General features: G+C 46.8%; 1 protein-coding gene across 1 annotated transcript in view; it reads right to left on the reverse strand.

Moving 5' to 3' along the window:
- NKPD1 (NTPase KAP family P-loop domain containing 1) overlaps positions 1–17226 on the reverse strand; it is a 38223-nt gene that overhangs the window by 15154 nt on the left and 5843 nt on the right. The window contains exon 2 of the mRNA XM_073549367.1: positions 3548–3616. Within this exon, the coding sequence (XP_073405468.1) occupies positions 3548–3560 (13 nt within the window). The 5' untranslated portion in view covers positions 3561–3616. The remainder of the gene's footprint in view (positions 1–3547; positions 3617–17226) is intronic.

Genomic DNA, 17226 nt, shown 5'->3' on the forward strand with positions numbered 1-17226 from the left:
GAAGGTGTCAGTCTCCACCAGCCTGAATGAGAGCATTTCAAGGGACAGTAGTTTTGCAATGCCAGCATTCAGAGCCTGTGCTCGGGGGTGGTTTGCCGAGTATGGGCGCCTTTTCTCCCATGCCTGTGCTACCGATGGCTGTAGACTGGCCTGGGAGTATGAAGATGACAGGGAATGTGGTGCTGTGGGTGGAATGACACTGTGTCTCTGTACAACAGTGCCAGAGGTTCTTCCATGGCGATCCTGTGAGGAATCCGAACCAGCTGTGTGTGAGCTGGAGGAAGAGGCTACAACACGAGCTGAAGAGGTGGTAGGTGACGCTGTAGGTTGGCCTACATCTTCAGTGTGTCTTTGTAACTCCAACACGTGCTTGGTCCGCACATGTTTCCACATATTTGTGGTATTGAGGTTGCTGACACTTTTCCCTCTTTTGACTTTCTGATTACACAGCTTGCATTTGACAAAGCAAATGTCATCTGCAACTGTGTCAAAAAAGGACCAGGCACTGCAAGTCTTGGGAGCGCCCGTTTTGGGTTTTGGAAGAGGCATGCTCCTAATGGGTGCCGAAGTGGAGGCTACAGGCAACCGAGTCTGCCCCCTCCCTCCTTTTTTGGCCGTTCGGGGAATCTCTTCCTCAGAGCTGCTCCCACCACCTTCCTGTACCTCACGGCATGATGGGTCAAGGACCTCATCATCTACACTACCCTCTTCAAACGACTGCTTTTCCTGGGTAGTCTCAACAGCACAGTACGCACCAGAAAGTGGCACCTGAGTCTCATCGTCAGATGCGTACTGAGGTGTGCTGACCATAGGCACTGGCCCACCCGCCTCTTCAGATTCAGAGAGACAAAGCTGTTGCGCATCACTGCATACTACCTCTTCTTCAAATTCTCGAATGCTGCTTGGCTGGCCCCCTCTTTCTAAGCCAACAGATTCAGAGAACAGAAGTAGAGATGGCTCCTGTCCAGGGCTCTCTGACTGCCTGGGCAATTTGGCAGGTGGTGAAGAGACAGATGGGTGCTCTTCAGTGCTCTGGACCTGAAAGGATCTGGAACTAATTGAAGTCGATGCGTTAGCTGCCATCCATCCGACAACGGCTTCAATTTGATCGTCCCGCAGCAGTGGGGTACGGTCAGCTCCTACAAAGCTGCGCATAAAGGACTGTTCCCTGGGAAAACTGGGGGATGCTGAGTCACTGGTGCCTGCAGCAGGCACAGAATCCCCACGTCCTCTCCCTTCAGAAACTCCACGACCACGTGCCTTACTCCCTGCCTTCATCTTGGTAGACTGACAAAGATAGGCAGAAAAGTGCTAAGGGCTTAGTGTGCTTATTCCTGAACAGCTGCTAACAGGTATAAGAAACACTAATTTTATAAAGTGTGGACTAGACTTTAATATGAGCTAATGTGGCCTACACAACTGTAAAGTGGAGTGTTTGGTGAACTTTATTAACTTTTTTCTTTTCACAAAAAGACACTGGATGTGCCCAAAGATGTAAAACCGATAGTATCCCAAACTTTTTGTAGCTATTACAATGCAGGAAGCTAACCTACAATGCAATAGATGAGGCTCCAAAAAATAGGCTAATACTAATCTGGCTGGGGCTGCAGGGCACAAGCCAGCAGAAAGGCTCCTCTATCTACTCCTACATAGTGTTTGCAAATATTCTAGCTGGATACGGATGGAACCACACTAATAGGAGAAATCTGGAAAAATGAGCAGCACTAATGCAAAAAAGGACAATGTATGAGGCAGTGAAGCACGCTGAGCGGACTACAACAGGAGGTGGCTGCAGAACACACTACAGTGTGAGCTGCAGTCACACACAGAGACCTCGCAGACAGCCGTGAACAGTGCTGCAAGGCTTTAGAAAAGCTCCTCTATCTACTCCTATATAGTGTTTTCAAGCAATATAGCTGGATACGGATGGAACCACACTAATAGGAGAAATCAGGAAAAATGAGCTGCAGTAATGCAAAAAAGGACAATGTATGAGGCAGTGACGCACGCTGAGCGGACTACAACTGGAGGTGGCTGGCTGCGGAACACACTACAGCGTGAGCTGCACTCACACACAGAGACCTCGCAGACAGCCGTGAACAGTGCAGAGAACTGTGCACTAGCGCTGCACGGCTGCAGAAAGGCTCCTCTATCTACTCTTGCATAGTGTTTGCAAGCAATCTAGCTGGATACGGATGGAACCACACTAATAGGAGAAATCAGGAAAAATGAGCAGCACTAATGCAAAAAAGGACAATGTATGAGGCAGTGACGCACGCTGAGTGGACTACAACCAGAGGTGGCTGCAGAACACACTACAGCGTGAGCTGCACTCATACACAGAGACCTCACAGACAGCCGTGAACAGCGCTGCAAGGCAAAAGAAAGCTACAGCGGTTGATAAAGTAGCCTGGGTAAAGCACAATACAGTATAGCAAATCGCTAGATCACACTGTCCCTCAGAACAGCAGCGTCCTATCCCTAGCTGAATTCACAGCAGAGTGAACCCAAAATGGCGGCGGCTTTTATAGTGCATCATGACATCATTTCAGCAGCCAATCACAGCCATGCCAGTAGTTACATGCCTAACATGCTCTAACAGGATGTGTCCACACTTCTTAGGATCCTCATTGGCTGAATCAAATCAAACTGTCTCATAGCATTATGGGAACTTCCGATTCCGGTATTCGATATACTAAAAGTATCGGAACTCAGTATCGGAATTCCGATACCCAATATTGCAGTATCGGAATGCTTAACACTACTGGTGACCTGTCACATAGACAGACTCACCAGCAATCAGGACCAGCGAGTAAGCTGGTATCTAGGGTAAACAGCGGGTATCCAAGAGCAGCGCGGCTCTTAGTTATCCGCTGTTTACCCTAGATACCAGCGTGTAGCGTCGCTGATCGTTGGTCGCGATGCGTGCTGGCCAGGGAGAGAGTGATGATCAAAAAAATGGCCCAGGACGATCATGCACGATCAGCGATACCCGGCGGGGGGGGGGAGAGGTCGCTGATGGATGTCACACACAGCGCGATCGCTGGAGAGATTGCTGATGCGTCACAAAATCAGCGATCTCGCTAGCGATCTCGCTGTGTGTGACGGGGCCCATACTTTCACATAAGATTTTAATGGGACAATTAGCCTTTTCTTATAGCTTTTGGTATATTTAATTAATAGCACTATCGGATTTCTATTACTTTGGTATTCTTTAGTATTTGTTTGCAAATGGAGTATATATATAGATTTATATAGAAACCCCTAGAACTGCATAGCGACTTTGGGAAAAATATAGTCAATGACTTAATCAAGACTACCTGCTTCCTTATTTGTTTTTCAGATGCATTTGTGGACTAGAAAAATTAGTTGAAAAGAAAGAAATAGCCTATTTATTTACATAGGACTGGAAAAACATTTAATTCAGATTACACAATTAATTATTCAAATTTCGACAGAAGATTTTTCACTTAAGGAAATAAATTAAATATTAATTCTCTTTACTACCATTATAGAAATCTACACATTGGAACCTTATGCTCATTACCTTTTGTTGCCATTTTGACCCAGAATTATGAATAGTGGCATTATTCTTTATTCACAGTAGAATTCATAACTATAAAGTAAGGAACATAGCGTTAGTATTGAAAAAAAAAACTGCTTGTTTGTAAATTTTATTTTCTCAGCCTCGTTCATACCGTGCAGATGCATTTTTTTTAGTTTCTTTTATAAAGGGAATGTGTGATCAGTTAATGACCTATTATCTAAATCACGTTTTTTAGTTTTTTATGTTAAATATATATTTTTAAAATTTTTAGCAATTTTTTTTCATAATACAATCTGTATTAAAAATAAAAATTGGAAATCTTGCATTTTTCACACTGGCTACTGTTTTGTTTTTTTTTAATAGACTCTTCTTTTAGTTTCAGAAAATTGTCAGCAATGAATAAACTCCAATCCTAGCTTTTGTATTGAAACAAAGTTCATTGTGAAATCAGGGGGAGAAGGTGAGCTGTGACATCACCTAATATGATTGGTGGATCCTGTGTTGTGCTTTCAGCTGTGTATAGAGGTGTTACTTGTCACTGTAATCCTGCCTCTGATGATAATGAGTTTTCTGAAAACCTGCCCTGAAAGGACAGGAGGTATGGTAAATTGCACATTTACTCATTTTACTTTTTTAATACAGATTGTGAAATGAAAAAAAAACCCAAAACATTTCCATAAAAGTTGATTTAATCAGTAGATTACTTTCTGATGACACAGTCCCTTTAAGTCATAATTATGGTTTCTTTGTGTCAATATGTTCTGAGGCCCAAAATATTTTAATCCTATATCATAGTTATAGTTTCCTCATTTATTCATTTTTTTACATTCCTCATTATTGTTTTCCCCCATTTTATTAGTCCCCCTATGTAAAATGAATCCGTGATAGCTTGCGCAATATAATGCATAACTGTAATACTGCATTGTTTTGTAAAATCTGCAATCTCCTATGAACCCCATTGTTGTAAAACATGGCAGACACTGAAGCCTTCAGTATGCCCCTGGCCAAAATGACAATGCCATCGGCACTCTTCAAACGCTGGTTGTTGGATAGGTCACAAACCGCCTTTTCCAACCTCCTTAAATGCCTCTGTCACGATTGACAGCAGCATCTAAGGGGTTAAACGACAATCTGCGCTAGCTCCAATTTCAACGGTCAGACTCAAGTACGGACTCTATAACATGTTGTGTTACCTGTGCTGAACCCACTTCATACGCAGTGCACATGTTCGCGGTACATGAATGGCAGGTGTCGTCAATGGGAATCTGGCACGTTTCCGGATGCTTATGCCTGCCCTTAATCATCGCATGCTCCATTACTGTACATGACCTTGTAATTTGGAGACCCATGAATCTCCATACAGCAGCGCATATATTGATTTTATAGTATGGATCCACAGTATCACTGTATATGAAGCTTCAGCACAATTCCACATCATGGATATGTAAGGTAGGCACCGGGCCGTAGTCATGGTCGAACACTCTAGTACTGTTTTGCCCGAGCCTCCCCTCACAGGATAAAGATACAACACTTTCAGCATAGCACAACAAGTACTCACGGTGCTGGCAGAGTCCTTCCTCTGCTTTCCAGGATTGTCTTCGGTCACTTGCATACGAATAAAGACAGAGTCCAAATTTAACTCACAATGCAGAACTTTACTGACGTCTCTTCGCAGCTCATCCAGATTACAACCGTGATGGACAATAAAATCCTTGTTACATTCCAAAACAGCCTTCCCTTCTTCACTCTCCTCCCTATGCAGCTCGAGGTCGGGTCGTACCCACTTGTATGAATTACCGGTATCCCTCCTGTTCGTACTCACTATCACTGGTGCTTCCCTCTGCTGTTTCGCCCCGGCTCCTAGAAAATGCACCCACGCTGTGAGTCGCCACATGATGAACACTCGCCCGTCTGACTGCCCTTTGGTTTTTTTTTAATTCTTCAGTGGGGAACTTTCTCCCTCTGACTTTGCTCCTAAACCTGTTCTTCTTGACTGGATAGCCGGGCCCTATGACTTAACGTTGCTGGCAGTTTGTGTCGAGTTCTAAGTCTTGAACACTAAAGCTCAAGTCAAAAAGAGGGTTTTTACACCCCCGGGCAATTAAGCCAGTCTACAGGGTTCAAACACCCCTGCCTTAACTGCCCCTACCTAGGAAGTCCCCCTCTATTCCTATACAGCTAACCCCTCCTATTATCAACCCCTATATCTCCAACTAAAAATGTAACAAACTCTATGCCCCCATCTCGTGGCCATAACAATAATTACACTATCCCTAGTATGTACATAGATCAAACAGTAACATGAAATATACACGTTATATCACAATACAGTATGACTCACGAAAACACGTAGCAACATTATATATATCCTCACAGGGGGGCCTCACCCCCAGCCCCAGCTCCTTCATTAGTCCCTGCCCTGCATGTCAATAGTGCCTACAACTGACCGGCAGTGCTGTGTGCAGATGTCAGGTGCACCGGCGGCTGGGCACAACTCCAAACTAGGCGCAAACGCCTCTCATCCAGCTGAGAACACTGTGCCAGCCATTTCCACATCATCCTATAAATCCCAGCAATGACGTCGCTGGGCTGCTCTGTGTGCACAGGACCTGTGATGAGGTCATAGGGTGGGTGGAGTCAGGAGTCACATGGTCAGGGGCCTCAGTGTATGCAGGCCTCTGCTGTGCTGGTTGTCATGGTGCTGGATGAAGGAGAGTTTATGTGTGGGGTCAAGAGGGGTTTACAGGGTGGATGTAGCAGAGCTGTGTGTGTACGAGGTGTACGGAATGGAGCCGTGTGTGTACGAGGTGTACAGAGTGGAGCAGTGTGTGTGCGAGGTGTACGGAGCGGAGCCATGTGTTTGTGTGTACGAGGTGTACGGAGCGGAGCTGCCTATGTACAGGGTGTATGGAGCGAAGCCGCGTGTGTACTTGGTGTACTGAGCGGAGCCGTGTGTGTGCGAGGTGTATGGAATGGAGCCCTGTGTGTATGAAGTGTACGGAGCCGTGTGTGTACGAGGTGTACGAAGCGGAGCCTCATGTGTACATGGTGTACGGAGCAGAGCCGTGTGTGTACGAGGTGTGCGAAGCAGAGCCATGTGTGCACGAGGTGTACGGAACGGAGCCCTGTGTGTATGAAGTGTACGTAGCCGTGTTGTGTATGAAGTGTACGGAGCCGTGTGTGTGTACGGAGCGGAGCCGCATGTGTATGGGGTGTATGAAACAGAGCACTGTGTGTACGAAGTGTATGGAGCTGAACCGTGTGTACGGAGCAGAGCCATGTGTGTATGAGGTTTACGGAGTGGAGCCATGTGTGTACTGAGTGGAGTGTGTGTGTACAAGGTGTACGGAGCAGAGCCGCATGTGTACGAGGTTTATGAAGTGGAGCCCTGTGTGTACTGAGTGGAGCCATGTGTGTGTGCGAGGTGTACGGAGCGGAGCTATGTGTGTACGAAGCATACAATGCGGAGCCGTGCGTGTACAAGGTGTATGGTGGGGAGCATTCATACCCCCCAACCGTCCCGGATCCAGTGGGACTGTCCTGATTTTGAGAGTCTGCCCCACTATAACTGCTGGGAGCTTAGTTTTCCTGCGGACACAGGAGTGCACGGCAGAGCCCCAAGGAGCACTATAAAACCTGCACGTAATGTTCCACCGGAATTGACGTGCTGGAAGCTGACCGGAAATGAGGTAGTTTTGGGAGGAGACTGTGACGGAACCATGGAGGCACTTCAGGGAATGCTTCAGATCCATCACCATGTCCTCCTCCGACAGCGCAGACAGCGGGATCGCCTTGGAATCGGGGATGCTGGCTATGTGAACGGATCATGATATGTCCTGCAACGGGAGGCTCAGGTGGGCATTACAATGAGACGGGCTGCTATAGTATCTTTATAGAATCTTTCTTTCTCTCTCTGTTTCTTTCTCTCTCTCTGTTCTTTCTTTCCCTCCCTAATCTTTCTTTCTCTCTGTTCTTTCTTTCTCTCTCTGTTCTTTCTTTCTCTCTGTTTCTTTCTCTCTCTCTGTTCTTTCTTTCCCTCTCTAATCTTTCTCTTTCTTTCTCTCTGTTTCTTTCTTTCTCTATTTTTTTCTCTCTCTGTTTCTCTCTCTCTCTGTTCTTTCTTTCCCTCACTAGTCTTTCTTTCTCTCTCTGTTCTTTCATTCTCTCTCTAATCTATCTTTTTTCTTTCTCTCTCTGTTCTTTCTCTCTCTCTCTCTTTCTTTCTCTGTGCTTTCTTTCCCTCTCTCTCTGTTCTTTCTTTCCCCTCTTTCTTCCTTTTTCTCTGTTCTCTTTCTTTCTCTCTCTGTTCTTTCTTTCTTTCTCTGTTCTTTCTTTCCCCTATTTCTTTTTCTGCTTTCTCTCTGTTCTTTCATTCTCTCTCTGTTCTTTCTTTCGCTCTCTGTTCTTTAGTTCTCTCTCTGTTCTTTCTTTCTTTGATTATTTATTTCTCTCTCTCTGTTCTTTCTCTATGTTCTTTCGCTCTTTCTTTCTTTCTCTCTCTATATTTTCTTTCCCATCTTTCTTTCTCTCTCTTATTTCTTTTGCTCTCTGTTCTTTATTTCCCCTCTTTCTTTCTTTCTTTCCCATCTTTCTTTCTCTATCTCTGTTTTCTTCTTTCTCTCTCTGTTCTTTCTTTCTTTCTCTGTTCTTTCTCTCTCTCTGTTTTCTTCTTTCTCTCTCTGTTCTTTGCTTCTTTCTTTCTCTCTCTCTGTAATTTCTTTCTTCCCCTCTTTCTTTCGCTCTCTGTTCTTTCTTTTTTTCTTTCTATCTTCTTTCTTTCTCACTCTCTCTGTTTTCTTTTTTATCTCTCTCTGTTCTTTCTTACTTTTCCTCAGTACCAGTCAGTGTGCCCACAGTACCAGCCACTGTGCCCACAATGCCAGCCACTATGCTCATAATGTCAGCCACTGTGCCCTCAGTACCAGTCAGTGTGATCAGCAGTGCTGAATGGGTGCTGTTGGGGCATGGACATGGGTGTGACCAGTTGTAAAATGGGTGTGGTCGGGGCATGGCCTAAAATTTGCTGCAACGCGCTGCAACCTTTCTCCCTCTTTCCCTTCTTCAAAAGTTGGGAGGTATGATGGTGGGCCCCAAGAATGATTTTTCTCTGGTGGGCCCAAGGTACTCCAGTCCGACGCTGTATACACATCGGGAGCATGTGGAACTTAAAGGAACATAGGTTTCCTTAAATATCCCTACAGATATTTGCCAGTTCCACTGTACATTTCTGTTCACTTATGGTTTGATACAGGCCCTATGTGGCCAAAACATTGCTTGTTATTTGCCCTGTAACTAATAATGCGATTAATCAGAGGAGAACATTTGGTGCCTTGGATTTTGGTCCTTTGGACCACATCATGGAAATGTTAATCACTACTTGATTCTATAATGTTTAGCATTCTAGATTATAATGATATGGCATCTATTATGATAATTACTTTGATAATCCATTGTCAGAATTTTAAAGGAGTTTCCTCATCTGCTCTATTCCACTCCCCTGTTCCCTGGCTTCCTGCCTACTGGGAGTTTGTACACTCCTGCAGATTGACCAGTCGCATGGTATGGGTCTGATATGTGCGCTTCCCTGGCAGTTGCGGAGGAATTAAAAATTCCTTTGTTTTTTAAAAACAAAGAAAATTTTTAATAGAATTGGAAATTGCAAAATTGCCTGTTCTTGCAATCACTTTGCAATCTTACCCATTTAGCAAGACCAAAATAACCCTTTAATTCACAGTAGTCGCTGATGCAGGGATCAGCTCACATGTTCTCTCCTTGTTTACCTTTCTTTCCCTTCCAAGGGTTTACCAGGTGTCTTTGCATATAAAATTTAACACCACCTGATTAATTATACACTTATTTTATTACATATTTCCTTACACTTACTCCTGATCTATGCTCAATGTAGCAGGTCTGACGAGTCAGATATAATTAAAATATTTGCAATTACGTAGAAGACAGTTGCCAGATGGATGATACACTTCTATGTCAGGTATTTGCTTACTCATGTGTAATCATGCTGTACTTTATTCTACTACACTGTTTGTGTTTTATGTGTGTTTTTGTTTTTTTAGATTCTCATTCCGACATGTCAGATACGCTACTGGAAGCATGGACCACCAATAATAATTTATACTCCTGATCAGTGTCGGACTGGGGTGCCAAGAGTCCACCAGTAACATTGACTTTGAGGGGCCCACTTTTCACCTGCATACAAATATTACACTTTCCTTATTAACAAATGTACCTATATCTCTAAATAATAATAATAAGCTAGGTAGTTTGGTTAATGAATGATGAGATGCTGCTTTTTTCTGTAAAGAGTAAATTAAGTGAATTATGCCTAGTAATATCCATATAGTGAAGTTGGGGGCCCAGATATGCACAGGGGCCCACCGGGGGATTCCCCTGTTACCCTGTGGGCCAGTCCGAACCTGCTCCTAATATGCGTCTTGCGTACCTGCTTTATTGAAGGGGTAGCAAAAGGTTTATTGATAAAACAGGTACACGAAACATGCGCCAGGGACTGCAAACAAGGTAACAGCGGTCCAGACCTACTATGGGTAAGCAGACATGATTTTTGATGACAGCTCACACTGTCCACGCACATTATGCACTTTACAACTTATATCTACCTTTTGGTGCTGCATCTATATATGCCACAGTGACTCTGTGGCTCTGCTTCCCTAGGTCTTAATCTAACCTCTACCCTCCCCTTGCCTACCTCCATGTCTCCTCTACATGTCTTTATTACATTTTGTTATGTGGCTTCTGTTTTAACATCTGTATATTTAGATATTTAGTTTATAATTCAAGTGTAGTGTTACATTTTGAAAGTGGGTCACAAAATAAAGGAAAGGAGTTGCACGAGTTTGAAAGGTATAGTGGTTCGACTAATGACTCAGAGGTTACATATGGGTCCCAAGCTCCCTCCATGTGGCACCCCAGCTGAGGACTGCTGTGATCCAATAAATCCAGTGATGCCATAAAATTACCAAAATTTGGCACCAGGATCAGAACCACATGATCCGTAGCTGACATCTGGATGTTTCTGTAAATTACATGTCTTATAGATTAATCGACTATCCTATAGTGTTCATCTGAAGAATGTGTGGCGCCCCTGAGGCTCAGTCGCCACAGAGGTACTGCACCTCCTCCTGAGGTGTGGTACCCCACCATCCAGGTAAGTTGGAGGCTCCTGACCATGCTCCAACACCTGCATCCCACACAACGGAGTAGTTCAGCAAAGCCACATTGCGGCTCCCTGCTTGGAGTGTAGCAGAGCACCTTTGGTGGCTCCCTGCTTGGAACACGAAACGTGCTGGGAGGCAGGTGGAGTCAAAATACATAAAAGAGCGGTAAGGTTTAGGATTAGAGGTCAGTCAGTCAAGTCAGTCAGTCAGAGAGTCACTCAGAGAGGAGTGAGGAAAGGAGATCCCTGAGAGAACTGTTTTTGTATATACCTCTTTAGGTGTTCTCTCTTGGTTTTACATAGGACTCTCTCTCTCTTCTTGAAGGAAGAATTACCTCAGCATAAGGACATTTCCAGACATGTTGGCCGGACCCGTGTCTATTATTTGCACTTATTGATAATGGTTAATATATTTTTGAAACAGAAAGCTAGAAAGAGATAATGCTTAATGACAGATTTTATAGGGTATAGTTGAGAAAGGACTATAGTGAATGTCTTACAAACGTAGAAATTTAGTAGATGGTATACTAAAGAAATTTTGATGTACAAATGCCTTGAATGTGAATAAAGAATTGAAGTTACAGGTGATGAACCAGACATCAGCGGTTGTCATATAAGAAAGTAAGAGAATGTGTAAAGTAACAGGACAGAGATGTGTTGCTAGAAAATGTGAATTGATATTGAGTTGCTCCATGGCACTTTAAATTAGGTAGCACAATTTTGAATTTAGATAGCTAGTTAAAACTGTTTGTAACGTTCAAGAAACCGTGCCTCCCACATTGGGAAGTTTAGTATAAGACATGTTTATTCAGCATTACAAAATTTTGTATGTTCCTGTATTGTCTGTTATGAATGGGTCACCGAGGAGGAAAAAACAAAACAAGCTAACTCACAGAAAACCACAGAGGTCGGTAACTATGCAGATTGCAGATCCCTGATCCTAACCACACAACTAGCAGCAGCTGTGGAGCATTCCTACGATGAACCTAGATGCTTCATCACAGCCGGAGGACTAAATAAGCCTAAAGCAAGAAAAGGGGAAAACTAACTGCCCCAGAGCAGACCCAAAGGAATAGACAGCCCCCACACATGTATTGACGGTGAAACAAGATGAAAGCACAAACACAGGCAGGAAAATAGGCTGAGCAAACGATGGGGCCCAAACTAACTAGAAAAGATAGGAAAGGAAAGACACTGTCTGCAATCTGCCAAAAACCTTACAAAAATAATGTCCAACACTTCTGATAACAAAATTAACCTTGAAGTCACTAGACTTCTCCCACTATATCAGCACTCTGAAATATTCTGAGACAGAGCTAAAAGAGGCCAATCTAATAAGGGACAAAAAGCAAATTGGCAAATACAGATAAATAAGTGTGGAAATTCAGCACAGCCCCAGCCGGGGCTGGCTGACCACACAAAAACCTGAATAGACAAACAAAATCTAATGTGAACATTAGCAGAAAAACTTAGCTTGAGCTGACTGGAACAGAGCTGAGAACCAAGACCTGACAAGCCAGAAGGAATCACCAGCACCAGAATAGGGCGTCGGCTGTCTTAAATCCAGTCTGAGATTCCTGAGGTCCAATCGTCATCCTCCTTATCAGGTGGCAGATCTCCACTGATTAAATCAGCCTCAATACCTCCTGTTACCACCAGAGGGAGCCTGGAAGGAGAACTCACAACTGGTAGACCAGAAAATGAACTCACAACAATTGTCAACTTTGTTTGCCTTGCAGCCCGTGGACGTGCTGTGTTTAACGGGGGGGTATGTGGCGCCCCTGAGGCTCAGTCGCCACAGAGGTACTGCACCTCCTCCTGAGGTGTGGTACCCCACCTTCCAGGTATGTTGGAGGCTCCTGACCACGCTCCAACACCTGCATCCCACACAACAGAGTAGTTCAGCAAAGCCACTTTGCAGCTCCCTGCTTGGAGTGTAGCTGAGCACCTTTGGTGGCTCCCTGCTTGGAACACGAAATGTGTAACGACTCCTGGAGTGGACCCTCTGGGTCGTGACACCAACCCTCCCAGGGCGAGCTGACCTAGTGAAGACCACCCCCTATACAGGGAGTGTCAGGGGCAAGCCCCAGGGGATGAGGCACCACGACTGCTGGCACCAGGCGGCCGGCTCACAGGAGACACGAGTGGGTGAGAGTGTCTGCAGGAACGTGTAAAGTGTGGACACGGGAACACGTGGTATACAGAGACTTCGTTCGTCCGGGTGTGAGTGAAGCAGGAAGCGTGCAAGGAGCACGTCAGAGCACTGAGTCAGGCAGCAGGTGTGCCAGGAGGTGTAACAGAGTAAGAGACTGAGTACAGGATCAGAGTGTGTGCCCGGAGGCACAACTGAGTATAAGACAGAGCACGGAATCGGAGTGTGTGCCAGGAGGCACGACTGAGTATAAGACAGAGTACAGGGTAAGAGCGTGTGCCAGGAGGCACAACCGAGTATGAGACAGAGTACAGTGTCAGAGCATGTGCCAGGAGGCACAACCGAGTACGAGACAGAACACAGGGTCAGAGCGTGTGCCAGGAGGCACAACCAAGTACAAAGCAGAGTGCAGATTCAGAGCGTGTGCCAAGAGGCACAACAGAGTGCAAGGCAGAGGACCTGAGTACAGCGCACAGCCAGGCAGGGACACGGCAGACCAAGCCAGGAAGCACAACAATAATCAGGCACCTCCCCTAGGGGGAGGTCGTCTGATATAGCACATGACTACTACTGGTTCCGGGTCAGGACCTAGCCAGAATGCACATGACCACTACAGGTTCCGGTTCAGGTCCTCCATTACCATAGAGAGGACCGAGCCCTATACAGCACTGACAGGAGCGCGCAAGTGCAAACGTGACATGTAGGAGGAGGCCCGGGGACGAGAGCTGCGCGTGCGCACCCTACGGGACCCCCGGAGTGACCGCAGCTCCGGAAGAGATGACGTCGGGACCGAGGTCCCGCCCCCAGGTGAGCACGGCGTGACAGTACCCCCCCTTTACGCCCCCTCTTTCTAAAACTGGAGAGGAACTTAGACAAAATCTTGGGTGCGTGGATATTCTCCCTGGGTTCCCATGACCTCTCCTCGGGGCCAAAACCCTTCCAATCGACCAGGAACATGGTTCTCCCTCTTACCTTCTTCATGGCCAAAATGTCATTCACCTCAAACTCATCCCCCAAGCCAACAGGCTGGGGTGTGTGGCCTGGAGAAGGATGAAATCGGTTAAGAACCACAGGTTTTAGGAGAGACACATGGAAGGAATTGGGAATACGGAGTGAAGGAGGCAGCTTCAATTTGTAAGCAACATCATTAATCCGCCTGAGGACCTCAAAAGGACCAATGTAACGGGGACCCAGTTTGTAAGATGGTACCTTAAGGCGGACGTATTTGGTGGAGAGCCACACCTTGTCACCAGGGAGAAATGGAGGAACGTCCAGGCGCCTCTTGTCAGCGTGTAATTTCATTCTGTCCCGTGCTTTCTCGAGAGCGGTTTTGGTCTCCTGCCATACCCTGGAGAACTCCACAGACTGAGAATCGGCAGCAGGTACCCCCGAGACAGGAAGTACCGGTAGAGGCACATTGAGATGCTGTCCAAAGACGATGAAGAAAGGAGACTTGGTAGACGATTCACTGGAGTGATTATTGTAGGCGAACTCAGCCCAAGGAAGTAGACCGACCCAGTCATTCTGATGAGCATTAGAAAAATGCCGGAGATAGGATGTAAGGATCTGGTTGGTACGTTCCACCTGCCCATTGGTTTGGGGGTGATAGGCGGAAGAGAAATCCAATGACACTTTCATGAGTCCGCATAGAGCTCTCCAGAACCGGGAGGTGAATTGGACCCCTCTATCCGACACGATGTGCTGGGGGAAGCCGTGAATCCTGAAGATATGGGAAATGAAGATCTTCGCCAAGTAAGGAGCAGAGGGTAGTCCGGGAAGAGGAATGAAGTGAGCCATCTTTGAAAATCGGTCTTCAACCACCAAGACCACAGTACAACCGGAAGAACAAGGCAGATCAGTAATGAAATCCATGGCTATGTGCTGCCATGGAGCCGACGGAATGGGAAGCGGGAACAGAAGACCGGAGGGTGGTTGTCTGGGTATCTTGTTCTGGGCACAGGACGGGCAAGATGCTACAAAGTCTTTAACATCCTGGGAGAGTGAAGGCCACCAATAATGGCGAGAGATTAAGTCCAAAGTCTTTTTGACACCAACGTGGCCGGCAATCTTGGACGAATGTCCCCAATTTAGCACTTGTTTTCGGTTATTCTCAGCCACAAAGGTTCTTCCCGGAGGTAACGTGGTTAACTTGACAGGAGCCACAGTAATTACTTTGGATAAATCAATGATACGAGAGGGTTCTTCCTCTGCATCAGACGACAGGAATGATCTTGACAACGCATCCGCTCTAACGTTCTTATCGCCGGGCCGAAAATGTAGCTCAAAGTCAAAGCGGGTGAAGAATAGGGACCACCTGGCTTGCCGAGGATTGAGCCTCTGTGCGGACTGGATGTACGCCAGGTTCTTATGGTCTGTGAAGATCTTGAATGGATGTATGGCACCCTCCAGTAAGTACCTCCACTCCTCCAAGGCCAACTTAATGGCCAATAGCTCTTTGTCGCCAATGGAGTAGTTCTGCTCAGTGGAGGAAAATACTTTAGAAAAGAAGCCACAGGTGACAAAACGTCCAGAAGAGGATTTCTGCAGAAGGACTGCGCCAGCCCCAGTAGAGGATGCGTCTACCTCGAGAGTGAAAGGTCTACTAACCTCAGGTCGGTGAAGCGCCGGAGCAGCGGCGAAGGCTTGTTTCAACGACTGGAAGGCCTCTTCAGCCTCAGAGGGCCAAGCCTTTGGGTTAGCTCCCTTGCAGATAAGGGACGAGATGCGGCGAACCAACGAGGAAAAATGAGGAACGAACTGTCGGTAGTAGTTCGCAAAACCAAGGAAGCGTTGGATTGCCTTCACCCCATGGGGCTGTGGCCAATCGAGGACGGCGGACACTTTTGCCGGATCCATGCATAGACCTGATTCTGAGATAATGTACCCCAAGAATGGCAGGGACGTTTGCTCGAAGGCACATTTCTCGAGCTTGGCATAAAGGCGGTTCTCCCTCAGGCGCTGGAGGACTTGACGCACGTTCTTTCTGTGGGCGGAGAGGTCTGGAGAAAAAACGAGGATGTCATCCAGATAGACTACCATGCAGGAGTACAGCATATCCCGGAAGACGTCATTCACGAACTCCTGGAAAACCGCTGGGGCATTGCAGAGGCCGAAGGGCATGACCAAGTACTTGTAGTGACCGTCTCTGGTGTTAAAGGCGGTCTTCCACTCATCCCCGGAACGAATGCGGATCAAGTTGTAGGCCCCACGAAGATCCAGTTTGGTGAAAATTCGAGCTCCTCTAAGTCGGTCAAAGAGCTCCGGGATCAATGGCAATGGGTACTTGTTCTTGACCGTGATATTGTTCAGGCCTCGGTAGTCTATGCAAGGACGGAGGGAGCCGTCCTTCTTTTTTACAAAGAAAAATCCCGCTCCCGCGGGCGAGGAGGACTTACAGATGAAACCTCTAGCAAGGTTCTCCTGGATATAGTCAGACATAGCTTGGGTCTCAGCAGGGGATAGCGGGTATATCCTACCCCTGGGTGGCGTAGAACCAGGAATGAGGTCAATCGGACAGTCATATGGCCGATGGGGGGGCAGAGTCTCGGCCTCCTTCTTGTCGAAAACATCTGCAAAGGACCAGTAAGCCGACGGCAGACCTGTAGGTGCCGGGGATGGACCGGCAGAGTTCATCAGACGGACGGGCAACAGGCACTTCTCCTGACAGAACGGTCCCCACCGGAGTATCTCGCCCGACCGCCAGTCCAGGGTTGGCTCATGAGTCCGTAGCCAAGGGAGGCCTAGAAGAAGTGCGTGAGACATGGTGGACAAGACGAGGAAGGAGATCTTCTCCAGGTGCAGGGCTCCGATCTGCAGCTCGATCTCTTCGGTGGCCTGGGTAATGGACTCCAGCACGGACGTACCATTGACCGAAACAATCGACCGAGGAGTCTCCAGGGATCTGACAGGAATCCGGTATTTTTTAACCGCCTCGAGTGTGATAAAATTCCCCTCCGCGCCAGAATCCAGGAAAGCCTCCTCAGAATAACGCTTGGCACCGAGATTCAATAATACAGACACGAGCAGGGGAGGAGAGGAATCACGTACACCTAGGGAGGCCTCTCCTATCAACCCTAGGCGGAGAAGTTTCCAGGCTTCTTGGAGCAGGAACGGAGGAGGTGAGAGGAGCTACTCTCTCTGGCTAATTCACGGGCACGTTCCTGAAACCGCAGGTCGATGCGTGTCGCCAGTGAGATCAGATCCTCTAAAGAGGTGGGAGTATCCCGACCTGCCAGTACGTCTTTGATCCGACTGGACAGGCCACGCCAAAAGATCCCTACGAGAGCCTCGTTGTTCCAACCGAGTTCGGAGGCCAAGGTACGAAAACGGATGGCATAC

This window comes from Dendrobates tinctorius, unplaced genomic scaffold (assembly GCF_039654945.1).
Source record: "Dendrobates tinctorius isolate UK_male_01 unplaced genomic scaffold, ASM3965494v1 ptg000158l, whole genome shotgun sequence".
Lineage (NCBI taxonomy): Eukaryota > Metazoa > Chordata > Amphibia > Anura > Dendrobatidae > Dendrobates > Dendrobates tinctorius.